We start from the raw sequence: 20,599 nt of genomic DNA on the forward strand, positions 1-20,599 counted from the left end.
ATTAGCTAGCCTCTCATTTAGACAGGTGTAACAATGTTAGCATGCGCCACACTTAGATGGAATCGTGATCACTAGCCCGCCTCACATCTAGATAGAAATGTAAATGTTAGAAATGTAAATGTTAGCATGCACCACACTTAAATGCAATTCTTACCTTTAGCCTGTGTAACATCTAGCTAGAAATGCGAATGTAAACGTTAACATGCCACCCTGTATCACTGTGTACCTCACTTTCCTGTTCCCCCTGTCTCTATGTGTCTGTATGTCGCTCCGTTCCCCACCATCCTGTTCACGTGCCTGGTCTTGGACGCTTTAAAGATAACCATCTTATCACATCTCTATGCTTACTCTCTACTATACACCATCATACAACTAGAACACAGCTATACCGTCTGACTAATTCGGCCTAGCTGTTCACATAAGAATATGACCCCATGAACGCCTCATCACCCTAATAAAACGCAGCTAGACTAGCACATTCCGGCCTTGTAGCTCACATATGCGTCCTTCACGCCCAACGCAGCCAGCGCCCATTCTGGGTGTCCACCCACCAGGCAGCACACATTCAACTGATATCTTCAGCACCACACCTAACGCTAGGATGCAGCTACCATCAGGCAATTACATCAGCTGCACACATAACTGGTGCACCCAGGCACCCTAAGACTCTACCTCTCTCAACTGACCAGAACTACGGTTCCTGAGGGCGTTCAACCTACCAGTGCTTTGAAGTCATACCAATGATATATAGAGTGCTATATAAATGCCAACTAACATAACATAACAACAGTCTTCCTCACCTTATGTAGCTTAATGCTGTCAAAATGTGTGCATGTGCAAAGACACCAGACATGCATTGCTGCTAAAAGCATAAGCTCTGTAAATTAAAACAAACTCTCTCTCCCCTTTCCACTACTTCCCCTGATCCCTTCCTCTCGCCCTACCATCCCTCTGTCCATACCCATTTTTTGCTCCCATTACAGGTGAAAGAAAATGCATCGTTCAACATCAAATTGTTCATTGCATAACGATAGAAATGTCATTAGTTCTACTAGAAAGTATTCTTATCAATGCGGCCTACATTTTACACCCATTTTGTTTATCTTTATGTTATTGTTGTGAATATACTGGGGGTCATCTTTTATCTAGGCAAGCCATATAAAAGAAGGGGGAAGGGGGAACCTGAACAAAAGCACAGCTCTCACTAACTAAACTGTCAAACTTAACTGTATATATGTATAACACGTCCCAAGCAAGTAGTAACACCAGCACCCGTTTGTATGCACGAGTAAAATGTTTGAAATACTACTTTCCACTCTTAAAAACCTCTTTTGTAACACAAATAGCACCACTATGAGAAGGAGTAGATCACTAAGGAGGTATTTATCTTGCCATAACAGGATGAAAAGACAAGCACATAGGCTTACATATGATGCACACCATGGCCTAGGCCTAGATGCGGTTGAAGATATCCGTCATCCCGAGCACTCGAATAGCTGGTACTCCGACATAAGTGCAGTGGGTAGACGAACGACCAATAGTAGTTGCTACGTATGCTCGTTGATACTGCACGCGTCGGGGCACCCAAGGTTCTAGTACCACAAAAAGTACCGATTATAGAGGCATAATGCCGGATTCATCTTGCGCTATGAAGGCTCAGAGGCACCTTCCAGGCACACAACGTGCATCTACAACTTGTCGATCCAGATGCCCAGAAATGCAAAACTAATCCGACAATCACCAACCGTCTAAAGCAACCATATTTGGTGATCGGGGGAGCAAGGTATGTTAACAACAAGTGGCAGTAAAGAACCCTGACCTGCCGAGCTGAAGGCCTCCTGGGTTTCCAAGAAAAAAGAGTGGCCCTCGTGGAACGAACGTGCACAAAAATATGGACAGAGCACATCACAAAACTGACATGGATTGCAGCAATGGAGCAACCAGTAAAAGTGCACCAAGAAAAGAACTAGGAGTTGTGTTTTTCAGCGAAGGAACTGTCTTTGCCTGCTCCAACGAGCAATGGAACAAGTCATTGTTGATTCCAGATCTAAAGAGGGGCACAACAGCACTGATGTACTACTATTGGGTGTACGGCCAACAAGCGTACTTGCACCTTCTTGGAGGGGCTATTGTTTGCTAGCTATGCTACACTCAGCTCTACTAGTAGTCCCAGAAGAACACCTGAAAGGGGGGCCACTGCGCGACGAAACACCAACAGTGTCCCCAGTGATTGCAGAACAAAACATGCTGCCACCACCAAACTTGCATCCTCCCTGGGAAGAAACCATATGGCCAGCTGCGGAGAAAAAAAGAGAACATCGAACTATCCAAAGGCTCATCGAAACTGCTTGAAGAAATACAAGCTATTCACCTCAGCAGAGAGATTTTTTGCATCACTATTGCTACCCGGTTTACAAGCATGAGCTGACGCCAAGTGGCTCCAAATTGTGCGCTGGGAATTGGTCCAGTTGGCGAATGACACTGAGCAAGGGTTCAAGGTTATAAGTGTCTAGCTGTGAGCACTGAGGCGGATGAATGGAGAACTGCCACGTCCTAGATATACTGATGGCGATGGAAGGAGGTGTGTGCAAAAAGAATGCAAAAGAACTTGCGCTGCTAATTCTCACAGAAACTTCCCTTTGTGCCTAAACTGTTGCAATTACTTATCCCAAGAGAGGAATGCCCCCTGCAAGGCCATGAGGCGGCACCAGACTCCTCTCTGCGTGCATTCATCACAGCCGAACAGCAGACCTCCAACCCCCACACAGCCCGCCAAGAGTAATGGCACCCACCACTGACCCAATCCAAGAAACCCCTGCATTTCACGATAAGTGGGCGACCTCCAGCCACCGACAATAAAACCTGTGGCCATAAAAGATACAAACGAACACGGCCATTTTACCTTATCCCATAAATACACCCTTTGTAGTAGGAGGTACAGGGAGGAAAAAAATTTTAGTTCAAAACAAGGCTGGAAGCCTTGGGTGCGGAGAGTGCGATATGAACCGAGCAGAAAATGTGTGGGTCAGCATGACCGTGCCCCCCCTCAAGATCACCAGGTGCATGCCATAATGATGTAGGAGTGTTATCGTAGTAAAGTAACCATGGAACAGCAACATGTGAAAAGCCTGAACTTGCATCCCTGGGGAGATGTGCCCAGCTGACCCCACGTGAGAAGAGACAAGCAGACGAGACTGCAGCCTACCATTGCCTGGCATACCCTATGGAGCAGGCCCATGCATAGGGTCTCACCAACTAGCCGTGCGAGTTTCGACCATATACAATGATGTCACTGATGATTCTGTGCATCCTTATGTGTTGTTCATGCAGACTCTGGCAGAACGCTCTCGAGCAACAGTCCTTTGCTTGCACCTTTACCTTTTGTACAATTAAACGTGTTATCCTTGCAACCAATCTCTTGGTCTTCTTCCCTAGTGGGCTTCTGGTGTGAGCGTGCAGGGGCGTGCCTTCAATTGCAAGGATTTTAATGGCATTGCACATGGCGGGTGGTGCGGCGCGTTAGCAACTGTTTCCTTGATTCAGAGGAGACCTAGCACGCATGCCCAGCAACCTGCCGAAGTAGAGTAGGAAGCGAGGGGTGAAAGACCCCTGAAGCACTCACAGCGCTCTACTGTGTCGCACTACCGCCAACCGAGTGTCCCTCACTCACAAGTGGCTATTGCCCCTCAAGCAGCACTCTGAAACCAATCCACATAGTCACTTAACTGTTCGATGCCAAGTACACATGAATAAAAATACTAGAGAGGTACTTAACTGTGCCCTGTGCATCAAAGAAAGGAAGCTGATGCAGGGGAAGTTACACTTATACTCAGGGCACGACATGATTGGTCAAGGACAGTCACATGAGACTAAACCACCCTCCCCCCCCCCCCCCCCGAGATTTTGGGAAATGCAGTTCAGTTGTGATTGGTTGTTCATGTTTTTTCACAGTTACTTTAATGCCAGAGAACAGCATCTTCAAAGTAAGAGAAGCAAAGTACGAGCCTCCGGTCTTTAAATATAATTTGATGTTAATGTCGCCATTTCATGGTGGTTACACTTCGTTTCCATAGCTGCATTGTCAATTATGACCAACCCATACCAAATAAGTAAAGTAACAAGTGCTGTGCCCCAACTACAAAACATCACAACTTTTTTCGATGTATATTCTCTTTAAAAAAAAAAAAAAAAAATCTTATATAGCATTGACCCACGCAAGCCTTGGGAAAATTACTTCCCAGTGTTTGATTGTACGTAGTGTCTTACAATAAAGAGTGGTTAATTGATTGATGAGAGTCCACGTCCACCTACATCCGATTAATTCCACAAAATAATCCTATGCAGCAGAAATATAAAAGCGACAGAAAACAACTTCACTCATTAGTGGGGTGGTGAAGTTTTTTTGTTTTAGTTCCTTTGAAACATTGCAGCAGAAAGGCAGCGCTTTCAGTTTAGTAGCCCATCATCTAGCGAAGAGAAAACCACCCGTTTCCCGCGATGCCCCACGCTCTTGGCGCTCTCTATCTACCTGGTTCCAGGTGATGAACTCGTTGGTGTCAGGATCCTCCACCAACATCCAAAGCTTGCACAAGAATGCTGGTACGTTGGACTGTTCCTGCTTCATGACGCCCGGGGGTTCCAGACAGAACCATCGCTCCTGCGTTTGCTGCGTAGCTTCCAGGGTGCGTGCAGGGGCCCGCACACAATAGGAAAGAAGTCACAGGCACTTGCTAGAACCATAGGCCAAAGAAGAACCCTACTACTGTCTAGGAGCCCAGAACACCACACGGGCACTGTGAGGGCGTGGTCTGGATTAGGCACACCCCCACCATGCAGTACCCAAACTATCAGACTGCGCATCCTAAGTTTCCAGATAGAGAAGGAGCGTCAACTGACGGCCATTTTATGGTCAGGCATAACAGTAGTGTTTTTCCAGTTTCCGAAGCCATGCTATTAAATAGTGTCTCATCGACGTCCAAGTTAAGTTCAGGCACAATGTAAACCATGTTCGGAGGGCGGTCTAGAAAAGAAACCCATTTTGAAACGGTAAGATTTTCTCAATCAAGGCTTTTGCATCGACCTCCACGACCAACGAATTTTAAACAAAATTAATTTTTGTATAAGAAATATTGTGAATTATTTCATGGATCATGCATATTTATTTTTATTTGGTACTTCCCCAATAAACGAAAGGATTTCTTAATCACATGCACACTATTGTGAATCGTGCCCTAGTATGTTTATTTCATTTAGCTATGTCTCAAACACGATACTATTACCCTTTTGCAAAAAGCGTTTATTGGATGCAGGAGACAACCTATATGTTATATGTGACCCTCCCAAGTGTATTGTCCTTTAAAATGGGCATGGCTGACCCATTAAAAGGACAAACTGCATGCAAAGGTGCAGAACAAAGCCCTGATGATAGTGGCTGGAGACCCCCTTTTTGCAAGAACAGCCGACGTGCACAGGGATCTGGCAATCCAGATTTTGGATGAACATCTAGTGAAGCTAAACAGGAATTTCTGCCATGGACTGGATCAGAACGCAAAACCTCTGAACAAGAAACTTGCTACGGTTGATACAAATCCTTTTGACTGCTACCTGCAGCCATACCTGCCTACATTTGAAAATCAAAATTCCTGAGATCTATGCTCCGCCCACAGCCACATGAGACTCCGCCCATGTGCACATGGCCCTGCCCACATGCCCCGCCCACCTATCGAAAAGGTAAACTCGGTTGTTGCTTTCAATCCAATGATTAGTGCTTCTTCTCTCCTTAGAGCTTGGAGCAGTGAAGAGAGCCTAGTCCCAGGGAGACCCCAACCAAAGTGGAACTAGAACAGACCGAGAGCAGGTGAGAGATTGCCGGGAGATTTCTTTTGCCCCAGGGATCATGATTTCAACTCCACCACGTGGCTCCAAATCGAGTACATGATATTTGCACGCCGCCGCCGAAATAATACTGCTTTCAATCCATGTCATTGGATTGAAAGCAGCATTATTTCGGCTGCGGTGCCGCCTTCATTTTGCTTACAATAGCACTGAAAATCATTAATTCATTCAATGCTAGTAAGCAAAATGAAGGCGGCGCTGCTGAAATAATGCTGCTTTCAATCCAATGACATGGATTATAAACAGCATTATTATGGTGGTTGCATTAAAAAAAAAGTCAGGGAATGCTAGCCGCCAGCAGCGGCCTCATATAGTGTTCCAGGCAGTGAGTGGGCATGAACATTTTGCACCGTTTCCGGGTCCCGCCCACTTCTCCACCCGATTGGCTACCGGCGGCAGCCAATCAGGTGGAGAATGAGATGGGACCCGGAAAGACAACAACATTCCTGAGATTGCATGGTCTTTTCCGGAGACCTGGAGAAATGCCTAAAATTCCAGAGTCTCCAGAACAATTCCGGAGGTTAGGCAGGTATGCCTCCGGCCCGTCACAGCCCCGACCCTGTGAAACCATCTGCGACAAGAATACAGATCAAGAAGCATCTCAACCAGAGAAATTGGAGTATTGAGGCACAGCCTCGGTATCCAACATCCCCCACTGACAGATCAAAACTGTCAGCAAGACAAAGTTCTCTACACATGCCTCAGAACGGCTGGTCTGGGAATCGAGATTTTGGATGAACATCTAGTGAAGTTAAACAGGAATTTCTGCTATGGACTGGATCAGAACGCATAACCTCTGAACAAGAAACTTGCTATGATTGCTACAAATGCTTTTGACTGCTACCTGCGGCCCGTCACAGCACTGACCCTGTGGAACCATCTCTACTGTGACAAGAATACAGATCAAGAAGCATTTCAAACCGCGACTACACTCTCACCCAGAGAATTTGGAGTATTGAGGCACAGCCTCAGTATCCAACAACCCACACTGTCAGATCAAAACTGTCAGCAAGACAAAGTTCTCTACACATGCCTCAGAAAAGCTGTAGAGTCCAACATTGGAACAGTTGGCTCTGTCTCTCATTTCGGGCCTGCAGGCGCATGCCTTGTGATCACGGTCTTGCAGGTCCTTGCTGGTCTGGGCCCCCCCAGATCAGCCTGGTGCCCTAAGTTTGCCCATGCCACCCTCCATCTCGGATGCTCCCGGCATCCATTGTGTCCCCGGCACCCAGGCCTGTGTCCCCATGGCCATCAAGACCCTGCCCTGTAACAACCATAAGTCCGGGTGACCCCGGCAACACAACAGGGTGCTGGGCCCCCCAGCACCTGTGAGGCCGGCCGTGCGTACACTACCAGCGCCACAATACTACATAGCTGGAAAGTTTCCCAGTTATATGTGTGACACCTTTTGGAGCCAGCCCTGGCTTTTCCCATTGCATTGGACTTGCAGGCCCCTACTTAAAATGGGAAAAACAAAACTGCAAGTCTGAGCATGCAATAGGGGAAAACCAAGCTCAGCTTCACCTCAGTGAGGAGGCCCAACAAGGCCAAAACACATGCACGTGTCTGGAGTTGCTGATGGTACTCTTGCTGAGAGGAGCATTGCCTAGCATTTCAGTGCTCGACTGCCCTTATGGGTGGAACCAGATTGATATCCTGCATACCAACCTTCCCGATTTAAGGCAGGAGTCTCACGATTTTCCAATTAAATATATTGCTATTTTTTACTTTCTCTCATCTAAAATAATTAAATACCTAATGCAACCCTACCAGAAAATTAATTTCTCCTGCTTTCTCTGGCAAACCCTCACCGCCGCACCCCAGGTATTCCAGAATGTTGACATGTACATAACTCTCAACTCACATGCTTTTGGCGAGTATCGCCTGCCTTTCAATCAGCTAACTCACCTGCAAAGCTCCCCACACGCTCAAACCCTTCAAAGGGCTCTCACCCGCCCCCTAGAAAATCAGCTGTTTTCACCCGCCCTGACGACACAAAAGGTTGAGATCTGTGCATTGTAAGAGGATTCAATTCAACACTACAGCTAAGTCAATGCCTAGTCTGGGATACTGAATGGAAACCCTTATTGATATATCTTTACGTCCAGTTCATGCGTTCTGGATGACTACCCCTATATAACACCCCTCTCTTGGAATCCCCCTGACCCCACTGAGCCACGAAGTAGTTCTGTTTTGCAAGTTTAAACGGTTTATTTGATAATTTAAACAATATATATATATCTATCACACTTTATAATAAATTAATAATTGAATATCACACTTAATCTGAGCAGTAATCAATAATGGATAGTCCGGCACTAGCACACTTCTTTATAATCAATGATGAGTGGTTATAGGATGGATACGATAGCAACAATACTTTTATGGTTTCAAATGGATGCAATGTGGAATGAAATGCAGTACAGAAAATAACTTGATAGGATTTCAGCAAAAGACAATGTAATCACTTTCTTGGACAATTCACCCCCCCTTTTATGCACTGTAAGGAGATGAAGATGGCACAGTTCTTAGGAATGCAATCAAATAGAATTCAGTTCAATTCCCCCCCAGCAGCTTATACAACAGATAGGAGTTTTGAAACACAGACCCAAGTGCTTTGAATATGGTGACAATGCAGTGAGAAGTATGCTGAAATTGGTTTTAATTCCCTTTAGGAGGTTCAGGGTGATTGAAATATACTTGGGATGAGTTCAGGCTCACTTTAGCAACGATCTAGAAGTAACTAGCAGGTTAAACGAATTTTTGGCAAAGGAAAGCAATGAAGCTGCTGTTTTCACACGTGGCTGGATTTTTAACCAAATTGCAAATCGCGGTAAAATTCGCGAGTGCGAGAATCTTGATTACGGCAAAAGTATACGGAGTAGCAAGTCGGTTCTAAGCTTGTTGAAAAGCTGAGATTCTAAGCTTTCAGAGGAAAGTTAAACCAAGTTCCTAGCCCAAACGGTTCCAGAGATACGGACGATTAAATAAAGGTAGTTTGTCGGATTTGAAATTTTAAAAGTTCAAAGCGACAGGTTACAGCTTGCAGCTAGAAAATGACAAGTGACAGCTTTGCAAATGACAGGTGACAGTTAGGAGGCAGTTCTGGTTAGATTAAAATAGATTGAATTATATTATTTTAACTAAGAGATTGGTTCTGCACAGTTCTGCTAGGTACTCACAATATAATTTTAAAAGGAATGGGCCTCGCCACGGATCTGGTCAACAGGTTTTCTTCACTCGCCACGGATGGTTTCTGCGCACAGCGTCTGGGTTAGCTCTACTCTGCTGGTCTGGTCTGGGTCTCTGGTTCTGATCAGGTCTGTGGGTCCGGATACAGCGGTCTCCGGTTCAGCTGGTCTCTCTCTGGATACAACACTGCTCTCTGGCAAATGGCAAGAGTTCTTGCAAAGAATTCAAACAGCTCGCCTGGCTGTGAATAGGGGCAATGATTTGAGGCCTGCTAAAGAGGGATTTAGCTTGTAGTTGACCTCTCTGCTACAAATTCTGAAGTAAAGTCTTGGTCTCTGAAGGTGGATAGATTGAAGTGTCTATGTTGGCTCTCTGGAGGTTGATGGAGGTAAAGTATGGATTTTCCCGGCAGAGCGTCCCGCAGCAGGTGGAATAGAATCCCCTCTCTAGCTTCCAGTGGCTCTTTTTATGTCTTTTGAAAGTGGGTGTGTGTGCAGCATCACTAGCCAGGCCCTCTCTCAACTGCCCATTGGTCAAGCTTTCCTTTCTCTCTTGATTGGGGAAAAGAAGTGGAGTGTCAGAGCGATGTCATTTAATGGCTTGCAGAAAGGACACACCCCTGTCAAATTACACACAATCTATATTTGACCTAAAGACATATTTCATAGATACACAGTGGTTTGAAATTACATGCACCCATCACATATCACATGAGGTATACCCTGTTCAAACTCTGCTCTTCCTGGGGGCTTGGGTTAAAAAATGGCAACATACTTCACTTTTTGGTCGGGTTACCAATATTAGATTTGTCCTCGCATTTACACCAATGTTCGCAAAGCATGTGGGCATTAGGTGGTGGAGTGTCAGATTTTTAACATACATACATTTAGAGTAATATCCTCTTTTCCGCTAAAAACCCCCCTGAACATACCACCGGGTCCTAACACGTCTTCAAATGTGCACAGAAAAATCACAAGAATAATGATATCACTTATAAAATTTTCACAAGTCCGCTCTATGAATGATCCATCTTTTTAGATTTATGTTCTGGCCCCAAAGGGGTGTGGTTTCCAGGTCACATGGTGTAGAAACCAGTTTATCCAGTTTCTGCCAAGCTCAGAGACCCTGCCCCTCCCAGCTTCTGCCAAGAGGAAGCTATTTTACGGTCCCCCTAATAAACCATCTGCCTGGGTCCTGGAAGGCCCATTGTTCAAGAGGAAGCCATTTATGGCCTCCCTAATAAACCATCTGCCTGGGCCCACGACAGGCCTTTGTTCAACTCCCTGTAGCTGCTCCACCCCTAATCTAATCAGAGTGGTGACAACTCCTTTTGGCAAGGGGAAGAGTGGCTGAGCAGGTTCTAACTCCTGTGGGGGTAGATGTCAGGCAGAATTCAGTTCCTTAAGCCAGGCCCCAGCTAATGTCACTTCTAGTTACCCAGTTTTCTGCATTCAAATAAACTAACAATTTTTACACATGCAGCTAGAATGCTGATTCTAAGTTTAAAACTATGACATTTAAACAATTGAAACCTATGTGACACTCAAAAGTAGGTCACTCATTTCTTTTAAACATTTAGATTTTTAGTGTCTTTCATTCCAAATTTACTTAAACTGCTGAAATCCACAGCTCAGCCAGTTTTGCTCTGAACATTATTTTAGGCTCATCTTCTTTCCAGATTTAGTATGCACACATACTTCATTCTGCCAGATGTCCGCTGGTGTTCAGTGAGATTTTTGGATGTGTTGCAATGTTTGAAAATAGGCATTTTGAGCTGGCATTCAGAGAAACAAAAGGTGATTTTTAAAGTGCTTTCTAGCGAACAGGCACTGCTGTTTTTCTCTTTGGCACCCCATTTCACTCATGGCTCTTCTGACCCAGCACACCCGCACCGGGGGGTGGCAAGTCAGGCGACCATTTTGGTGTGCGCACAAACTGCGCGGTTTTCATAGATTCTGGCGCACATGTGGGCTTTTTCGGCCATCTTGGATTTCCTAAGCCTACAGCACCAAATGTTGTAGCATAATAGTCCAAACGTGGGTCAGAACACCCAACAAACCCCCCCGCCCGACTGCACTTGGATTGAGTCGAGGGGATGTCGGGTGCTAAGGATGTTGACCCACGTGCTGGGAGGTCCGCATCATCTTCTTCCAATTCCGCAGATGACAAAGTTCAGCATCCTTTCCTCCATCAGGGGTGGATCAGTCGGTTCTCCTCGCCGGTCCTGATGGGAGTATTGGGCGGTACACTGGGCCCCTTGCGTCTCTGCTCCCGGTCTCCGGATCGTCCTCCTTGGCCAGTCTCCAGGTTTTCTTTCTCCTAGGACGACAAAGGAAGAGCGGCAATACCTATTCATGGACATTTCTACCCCACCATTCATATAGTGGGGTGGCATATATATTTTAGAACTCAACAGATATGAACATGCACATTTTTTTTTAAATTAAGAGACAGGAACAAATACACTTGAGAAACACAGAATTTGATAGGCTATAGGTAGGATCTTTTAGGGTTGGAATTGAATTACTCTGGAGCGGTACCCTCTGGGATTACCGAGGACTCCTCCAGTTGCTGCAAAGTGTGCCTGGGATGGCAACACTTCAACTGGTTTATGTGGACCCACTTGTCTTCCCCCTCTGCCAAACCGCCTTTGGGGATGCGGATCTTGTAGGCCACAGGGGAGATCTTGTCTATAATCTCATAGGGTCCCTTCCATGTAGGCAAACATTTTCGCTGCTTGGCCTGGTTCCTTTGGAAATTGTATAGATAGACCCGGTCCCCCACCTGATATTCCTTCCTGGAGGTTTTCAGGTCATAGTGGGTCTTCATACTCTCAGCTGATCTTTCTAGATTCCGCTGAGCATAGGCAAAAGCATGCTGAAGGTGTTTCCTTAAATTCTCCACATACTCATGAGTTGTGGAGGCATTTATCAACGTTTGCTCTTGGGTTCTGTAGAGCAAATGCTGAGGAAGCACCATCTTGCGTCCAGTCATCAACTCAAATGGTGACATTTTGGTTGCAGATGAAGGGGTAGATCTGATGGCCATTAGGACCAGAGGTAATCGGATATCCCAACTTGGCCCAGAATCTGCCACAAACTTTTTTAAGATGCTCACAATGGTTCGGTTGTATCTCTCCACTGCTCCAGAAGAAGCTGGCCTGTAAGCAATGTGTAGCTTTCTCTTGACCCCCAGTATCTCCCACATCTTTGTCATTACTTCACTGGTGAAGTGGCTACCTCTGTCTGACTCAATCCTTTGAGGTAGACCAAAACGGGAAAAGATGTGGTTAATCATCAGGGCAGCTGCTGTTTCTGCCTTGCAATTTGGGGCTTGGAGACATTCCACCCACTTGGTAAACAAGCATGTCACAGTCAACATGTACTTATTTCCTCTAGACGAGCGAATCACAGGGCCTACGAAGTCGATTTGTAAATCTGACCATGGCAGTGTCATTCCCCTCTTTTGGAGAGGCGCCCGGTGTGTGAGGGATGTTGGCTGAAATTGTGCACACACAAGACAACCCTTCAAGTATTGGTTGAGGTCCTGGCCCATGTGTGGCCAGTATGCAACCTCTCTTAAGATTTCCAGTGTTGTGTGAAACCCCCTATGACCGGCGGTGGCCGCATCATGGGCGTGCCTTAACATCAGGCTTCGGAATGAGGTAGGAACCACCCACTGGTCGTGGCCAGCTTTGGATTTCCTTACCAACAAACCGTCTTGGATCCGGAACATTTTTGGACATTTCATCAACACTCTAAGGTCCTCTTTCCCGTTGTAATCGGTATCCGTCAGGGGAAAGTTCTCAGGGTCCTCAATGTGTTGGTAAAATTTACCAATTATTGGATCCCCCTTCTGAGCGGTAATCAAATCAGCATCAGGGGTCTCCTTGCTCCATTGGGCAGTTGACAGATCATTGTGAGCATTTGTCTGGGACCTAGTGATAGCAGTGACCTGGATTTCCCCCAACAGGGACTCTATTTCTATTAGATCCCCTTGGATGGCCCCGGTTTTGGCCAGCTGATCAGCTAAGTCATTTCCAGTTTTGTCTGGTCCCTCTACTTTGGAATGACCTTTGATCTTTTTCCAATAGATGGTCATCTCATTTGAGGTGACCAGATCATCAATGTTTTGGATCAACTTCCCATGTTTCAAGGGTTTGTTATTAGCACATAACATGCCTCTGGTTTTCCAATTAACCAGGTGCTCCACGAACACGTTCCGTACATAATCCGAATCTGTGATTATGACCAGTTCGTGGAGTTGATGCTGGACAGCAGTGAGGATGGCCTGATGCACAGCCATCAATTCTGCCACCTGACTACTTCGGGGACCAATTTTGTATCCAGCGGAGGGTTCTGGGAACTCCTTCACCCATGCATTCCCTACGCCAGCCACCAGTTCTTTCTCCCCGTCGTTGTCAACATGGTACGAGCATCCATCCACATAGACAGTGGGCATTCCCTCACACTTGTCCTCTTCAAAGACTTTGTGTGGGGAATTAAGGTATGCCTCCGTGTTGTCCTTGATTTTTAGACTTTCGTCCTCGAGACAGTTTTCTCTGGCACAATCATGCAAGTCAGCCAGACCTTGCACGAGGGGACTCTTCTTGTTTTGGCCATATCTGACCTCCACAGGAAAGCCTTGCATTGACAGAATCCAGGAAGTAATTCGGGAATTACTCACATTTCCGGCCCGGATTCTGTCACTTTGGAGATATTGCAGAGGCTGGTGTGGAGTCTCCACTATGATGTGTTCCCCATGGATAAACGGGCGGTAATTCTTCAATGCCCACACCGTTGCCAGGAGTGCCTTCTCACAATCGTTGAATTTTTCCTCCACAGAGGATAAAGTTTTGCTCACATAGGAGATTACTTTATTGACCTTGTCATGCTTTTGGTATAATACTGCCGTCAAGCACGTATTAGAGAACCCTGTCTCCAGGAAGAACTCCTTGTTTCTGACAGGGTAAGCTAGGCAAGGCGCTTGTGAGAGGCTTCTCTTGAGTTGTTTTACCGCCTCGGCTTGTTCTGGACCCCATTCCCACTTGACCCCCCCCTTCAGGAGATGAATCAGGGGTCTGGTGATCTCTGCGTAGCCCTCAATGAACTTTCTGCTGTAATTAGTCAGTCCAAGGAGGCTCTTTAGTTCCCGCAGAATTGCGGGGTCTTTCAGTTTCTGAAGTGCTTCCACTTTCTTGTCCTGGGGACAGAGACCCTGCGGAGTAATCTCATGCCCCAAGAAATTAACACGGGTTCTACACCACTGTGCTTTCTGAAAGGAAAGTTTTGCTCCGGCGGCCCTCAACTGGGTCAGAACATAACGGATCTCCGCTATGTGTTCCTCCACAGATGAACTTTTGATGAGGACATCATCTACATAAGCCAGGTTACCCCTCGCACCCAGGTCGGGCATGGCCTTATGTAGGAAAATGTTGAATTCATTGCCGGAGTTGAGGTATCCGAAGGGAGTCCGGGTCCATGTATACTGCTGGCCCCCAAAGGTAAAAGCCAGCTTGTATTGGTCCTCCCTACTGACCGGCACGGTCCAGTATCCGTTGGTCAGGTCTATTGCAGTGAATACCTGTGACCCCTGAATCTGGGCCAGCCCTTGGTCAATGTAGGGAAGAGGCCATCGGGAAGTATGGACCCGTTTGTTGAGCTCCCTAAGGTCAGCGCAGAGTCTCCACTGGCCGTTTGGCTTCAATATTCCCAGCACCGGATTATTGAAAGTGCTGTGGACTGGACGGATTATTCCCCGGGACTCAAGGTTCTTAATTATTTCAGTAAGGGACTCCATGGATGCGAGAGGCAAACGATATTGCTTCACAAACACTGGAGTCATTCCAGGGTCCGTGGGGATTGTTGTTGTGTGGATGTTAGTGCGGCCACAGTCATATGAGTCTACCGCAAAGAGATCTTGGAAATCCAAGGAGACTTGTTTCAACTTTTGCTTCTGTTCCAGAGTCACACAGGCATCAGCTAGGTTGACTCTCTCTTCCACCATCTGCCTGAAGCCTGGAAAGACTTCTGGTTTGGCTATCTCAGCGGCCTCCTCCAGCTGGGTGGAGAAGTCCCTGGTCAGAGTGCTGATTTGGACTGGAGGCTTCAGGTGGGAAAGGCAGCCCTCATGGACCTGGAAAATCACCTCATCCCTCCTGAAGTCACAAGTCACATCTTCCTTACCATAAGGGCAAGAAGTGTACACCAGGAAGTTCCCCCCATGGCGGGTAAAAATCCTGTCTGGTGTTGTATTGTCCTCACTGTCACTGTCAAAACAGTCCTTGGGGATTGGTCCTAACAGTTGATTTCCTAAATCGATGGAAAAATGTCGGTCATCAACCACCATTCCAATAATGGTGCCTGCGGCTAGAGTAATACTCTTTAAGTTGCTGTTATCCACCTCTATTAGAATGGTGTCATGTTCTATGTTGACTAATTGAGTTGGGTTTACCCCCAACCCTTGCTGTTGGAGAGAAGCATTTAGGTGTATATAAGCATCAGGGTTTTTCAAATGTTGTCCTCTTTTAACTTTCACTTCCAGGGAGAATTGTCGGGTCCTTTCTGGGATGGTGACTTCCTCTTTGATCTGAATCTCAACTGCATAAGGTAGCAATTGAGCTGACCTAAATGCTTTTTCTGGATCATCAAAGCCCATGGGATTATCCGCTAATCGGGACCAAGCTTTGAAGTTTATTAGGTCCAAACTAACGGCAAAGCGATTGAGAATGTCACTGCCTAAGTAAAAAGCGGCAGTGACGTCTCGCACGACCCAACAATGGTGGACTATGCTCTTGTTGCCAATGGAGATTTTGAGCATACACCTGCTTGGCAGGAGATGTTTGGAATTGGGTGCTTCCAGGTCCATTTCCCATTTGTCTATCAGTTTGAATGTGGGAATGGCTGGATCTTTTGGGAGTTGGCGGAACATGGCTTCGCTGATGAAGCTCTTACCGTTGTTCACACACACTCGAGCGAGAACAGAGTCCTTCCCATCATTTAACTGAACAGGGATGAAAAACTGCTCTCCAATTTGCTGAATATCAGCCAGGCTCTGAGCTGATTTCACATCTTTCTGGACTATAGGAGTGGGAGTTTCTGATTGTGGATTAGTAAAGAATTTCAGGGTGTTTCCTTCCAGTGTGGAATACCACCTTAAACTGGAAGGGAGGTTGATTTTCAGAAATAGAGAGGACCCCCCCATCACTAGTCTGTTGTCCTACTGCTATTACTGTCACGTCTGGAATTTGGTTATTCTGGAAGTGGAATTCTACTTGGTCAGATTTTTGTTCAACCATGTGGCATGTGCCGTTTAAACTAACATGGTTGACACTCTGTTTTAATTTTATGGATCGGCTAGTCTGGGTCCAGAGGACCTTGTTTACGCAATCTATTAGGGGTGACAACCTTCTCAGGAGGTCATTCCCTAGTAAACAAGGGGTGCCCTCTGGAGTCACAACTATGACCGGGTGTTTCAACTTGTGTCTCCCAATTTTAATGTCCATATCTTCCGTCCCCTCGACGGGAATTTCCTTCCCGTCAAAGTTCTGGAGTTGTCCAGGAAGTGAGGTGAGAGGAATTTGGTAATTCCCTCCCCTTCCTGCATTCAGTTCATTAAAGGCCCTTCTGGACAGAAGGGTAGCTTGAGATCCCGTGTCCACCAGCGCTGAAATCGTACCCTGCCCCTGTACTTGTACCGGGGCATAATATCTTCCCTCCTTCTCCTCAAGGGGGCACAGATAATGCACATTTCTGGACAACTGGTGGGCTAACTTTCTGGTTTTGGACATTGCAAGAGAAGAAATTTGGGCAGAATTCTGTGGAGAGCCTTGGGAATCTGAAAGAAAAAGTTGGCAACTGGAGATCAGAGCCATTGTGGGTTCCCCTGGTTCCGGTTCTGGGCCGCCCCCCCTTTTTGGAGGCAGTCATCAGGATGGGTTTGAACCAGGGGATTTTGGTATTGTGGGTTCTGGGATGAGATGATGGGCGGCGGTAGCTCAGTCTCCATATCTCCCCAGTCTGAATTGGCATCCCTTGGGACCCATTTTTCCTTGGGAGGAGTTCCCCCATCTCTGAAGGAGAAGGTCCTTTCCCCAGGATCCTCTGAGGATCCCTCTCCCTCAAATTGGAAGACCTGCACCTCCTCCACAAAGTGGGTCTGTTTGGGTCCTTTGTTTCTCCTACCCCCCTCTGCTCCTTGGGAGGCGGGCTTTCAGGGGCAGGAGATTTTGTTTCCGGTTCCTGGTTTTCCAGGGGCTGTTTACAAGTTGGGAAGGAAGCTTCCTCCAAGGCTTTACACCCCCCTTCCCCTTGTGCCTCCCCCCTGGGAACCGGTGTGTTATCGGGGTGCTGCCCCCGTCATTGTTCTGGAGCACCAGGTCCAGAGTTTGGGGCATTCTGCGGTGGCATGCTCATCTGAGGGTTCTGTTGAGCCCTCAGTATGTGACCCAGACCCCGTGCCATATTTTGGACCTGGCACTCTAACTGGGAAACCCGCTCAGGCTGATACGGGGCTCTATTTTCTCCCCTGGGCTGATCCCGGGAAGGGTAGCTATCCCTTCTCTGGTAGTACCCCTGGTTGGGAAGAGTTTGGTACCCCTCCACCCTTGGCCTCCCCTTTCCCGGATTAGGTTGTCTGGGCTCAGGGAATTGGGGAAAGAAGGATGGATGATTTTGGGGCTGGAAATTGGGTGGATACCTGGGGAAAAAGTTCTGCCCAGGATTTGGAGAATTTCTGCCCTCCTTGGGGAAGTTAGGAGGGAAGTTCCCTGGGTCAGGTGCTTGGCTGGATCCCCCCCCTGGGCTGGAGGAGTCCACACATAACCCAGGATTGGTCTGTTTCCCTTGTAACGGGGACTTACATAGTCAGGAGAGCGAGGGACCTCATTTGTGGGACTACCTCTTTCACTCCCTGTCTGTGACTGGCCCGAGGACCTTCTGGGCCTAGCATTATTAGGTGCAGGTAGGTTTTTAGGCCCCCCCATCTCCAAATCCAAAACGGGGGTGACCTTTACCTCTGCCACCTTGGCAGCAGCAGGGGTGCTGTTGGTTTTGGGATTTTTCTGGGTATTGCTTTTATTTTCTATGGGCTTCTGCACCTCATAGATCCGGGTAGCCTGTTCAATGACCCAGTCTAAAGATCTTTTCTCATGAAAATCTCTCACGAGCTGGGTCATTATATATTTGGGCAAGGCATGGAAAAATGTATTGACAAATTCTCTGCTGTCTGTGCGCACCCTTCTGGTGGTCTGCGCAAAGGCACGTTTCAGTTCTTGCACGAATTCTTGTGGGGCCTGATCCTCCCCACATTGCAAATTGTAGGCTGCCGTGCGAGCCTCTTAAGGATTTCTGTGAACAGAAAAATGTTTCAAGATGGCCGCCATATAGGTGGACCATCTTAAATGATTTTGGTCCTCCAGCCCCGCAAAGAAACTGGAGTATTCTGGGGAGAATGTCCATTTGACGTACTGGATGCAGCTACTGCTGTCCTTCAAATGGAAAGTCTCCATCATTTGCTCATAGAGCTCCAAGTGTTCCCAAACAGAGTACTTGGCGTTCTTATGATAAGGCGTGATGACACTCCTGATTGCCTTAATCTGTTTCAATGGGTCCTTAAGCAAGGCTCTTTTTGCCTTATTGGCCTTTTTGGTTCGGGTAACCCTTGTCCATTCATCCTCTGACTCAGAGGCACTGCTCCCAGAGGTTCCTGTCTGATCTTCCAGGTTTTCCCGGATTCTGCGAGCCTGGGAATGGCTGGCAGAATGTGGGGAACTGGTCTCCTGTGTCCTGCGCCGTTCAGAGGAGTTTTCAGATTCCTCCTTGCTGCCAGGATTTGATGGGTACCCCCCCCCCCCACTGACCTAACTGGGCAGAAGTTTTCAGGAAGCCCTTAATGGGCCTATTCTCCTGGGGTTCCCCACTAAATTGCACTGTGCTTGGGTGCCCATACCCGGATGCCCGCCCATCCATTCCTGGGAGGTACTGGCTTATGAGCCCCATGCTTCTGGCTGGATAGTAATCTGCCATCCCTGTGGCCCGGTACTCATGTGCGCCAGGGGACAGGGGGGTGGCAGAGTCCAGGGACTGAGAGAGATAAATGCCTCTGGTACTAGGGCTCCTGAGGTTATGCTCAGGAGTTTCCCTTTCCCATCGAACCTGGTCTCTATCCGCCCCTGCTCCCTGTTGCAATGCAAGAGCCTGCGCCTTCAGTTCCTCAGTTAAGGCCTTACTAGACTCTATCAGTCTCTCCTGCATCGCTACCTGTTGTTGGAGCCTATCATTGTGCTGGCAGAGAGCCTCATTCTCTCTCTGCGTTTCCTGATTGGTCCTGGAGCACTGGGCCAGTCTTTGCTGCAGGAGGGTTACCCCCTGAGCTGTGTCCCTATTGGCCTGATCCTTTCTTGCCAGAGCATCCTCCACCTTCCTGGTGTGCTCTAACAAGTTCTGGTGTTCTTTTTGGAGGTCACCCAGTCCCTGGAGGGCCAGGTGATTTTCTTCCATTTTCCTTTTTAAGTGGCAGACTTCCTGGCCTAAGGTATCCCTTTCCTGACTAAGAGCCTGCATCTGTGCCGCCAGGTCGTCCCTTTGCCTTTGGAAGGCACCAGTTTTCTGGCGCTCCTGGTCAAACTCTGCCTGGGTATCCAGGTCTTTCAAAATCAGTTTACTGCTCTCTGCCTTCTCCCTATCTAGGTGGCTTTGCAGGGTGACTACCTGCTCAGCACATGCCCTATTGAAGTCTAACTGTTGCTCCAGCTTTTTCTGGCTCTGCAGTAGGGAGTCCAAACCTTCTTGGTACTCCTTCTGCAAGGCCAGAAATCTGGTATCCTGGTCCGCCTTTTCCTGTTGCAGCACATCCATATCCTCCTTTATTTTAGTGATGTACCGTCTGCTGTCATTTTCTGACTCCTGGCTCCTGAGCAGCCTCTGCTCAGAAGAGTCCAGATCAGATTGGGCCTTCTGTAATGCCAGCAGTTGCCTACTCGCCAGATCTTGGCCTTCAGCACATTTGTCCTGCATGGCTCCCATATGTAAATATAAATATGCCGCTACCCTGGCAATCTTGTGGTGCTCATCCTTGGCCTTCTGGGCCATGTATAGTTCACTCAGGGCCACATGTAGGGGACCCTGATCTCCCCATATATCTGACCCTGTTTCAGTGACCTGTTGCGCGATTGCCTGCAACCAGACCGTTTGGTCCTGATGATTCCACTCACCTCTCACAAATAGCTTATGTAAGAAGTGTTCTCTGGCTATTTTCATATCTACCAAGGTCGTCATTCTGGAATTTGAGTTCCTCCCTGACTTACAGAAGTTTATATTTTATTTTTGCAAAACAGACCTTTTCCTTAGAACGTTCCTTTGAGGAGTGCTTTACAGCGTAACACAGCGTAGTGATCTGACCGGATATGTGTATCTGGTCAGCTGGCACACTGTATTAATCTGCACAAGTGATAGATCTAACCCAAACGTCCGGCTCGAGCCCCCAATTTGTAAGAGGATTCAATTCAACACTA

The 20,599-nt window shown here is 47.3% G+C and overlaps 1 protein-coding gene across 4 annotated transcripts in view; it reads right to left on the reverse strand.

Moving 5' to 3' along the window:
- Positions 1 to 4,927, reverse strand: part of HSF2 (heat shock transcription factor 2) — a 1,113,385-nt gene extending 1,108,458 nt beyond the window's left edge. For 2 of the 4 annotated variants that reach the window (XM_069606598.1, XM_069606599.1), the window contains exon 1: positions 4,529 to 4,888. In XM_069606598.1, the coding sequence (XP_069462699.1) occupies positions 4,529 to 4,624 (96 nt within the window). In that variant the 5' untranslated portion in view covers positions 4,625 to 4,888. Of the gene's footprint in view, positions 1 to 4,528 lie in introns of all 4 variants that reach the window. The other 2 variants (XM_069606600.1, XM_069606601.1) reach the window with 2 other exon arrangements.
- Positions 4,928 to 20,599: the final 15,672 nt, after the last annotated feature.

Source organism: Ambystoma mexicanum, chromosome 4p (assembly GCF_040938575.1).
Source record: "Ambystoma mexicanum isolate Mex_15411 chromosome 4p, UKY_AmexF1_1, whole genome shotgun sequence".
Lineage (NCBI taxonomy): Eukaryota > Metazoa > Chordata > Amphibia > Caudata > Ambystomatidae > Ambystoma > Ambystoma mexicanum.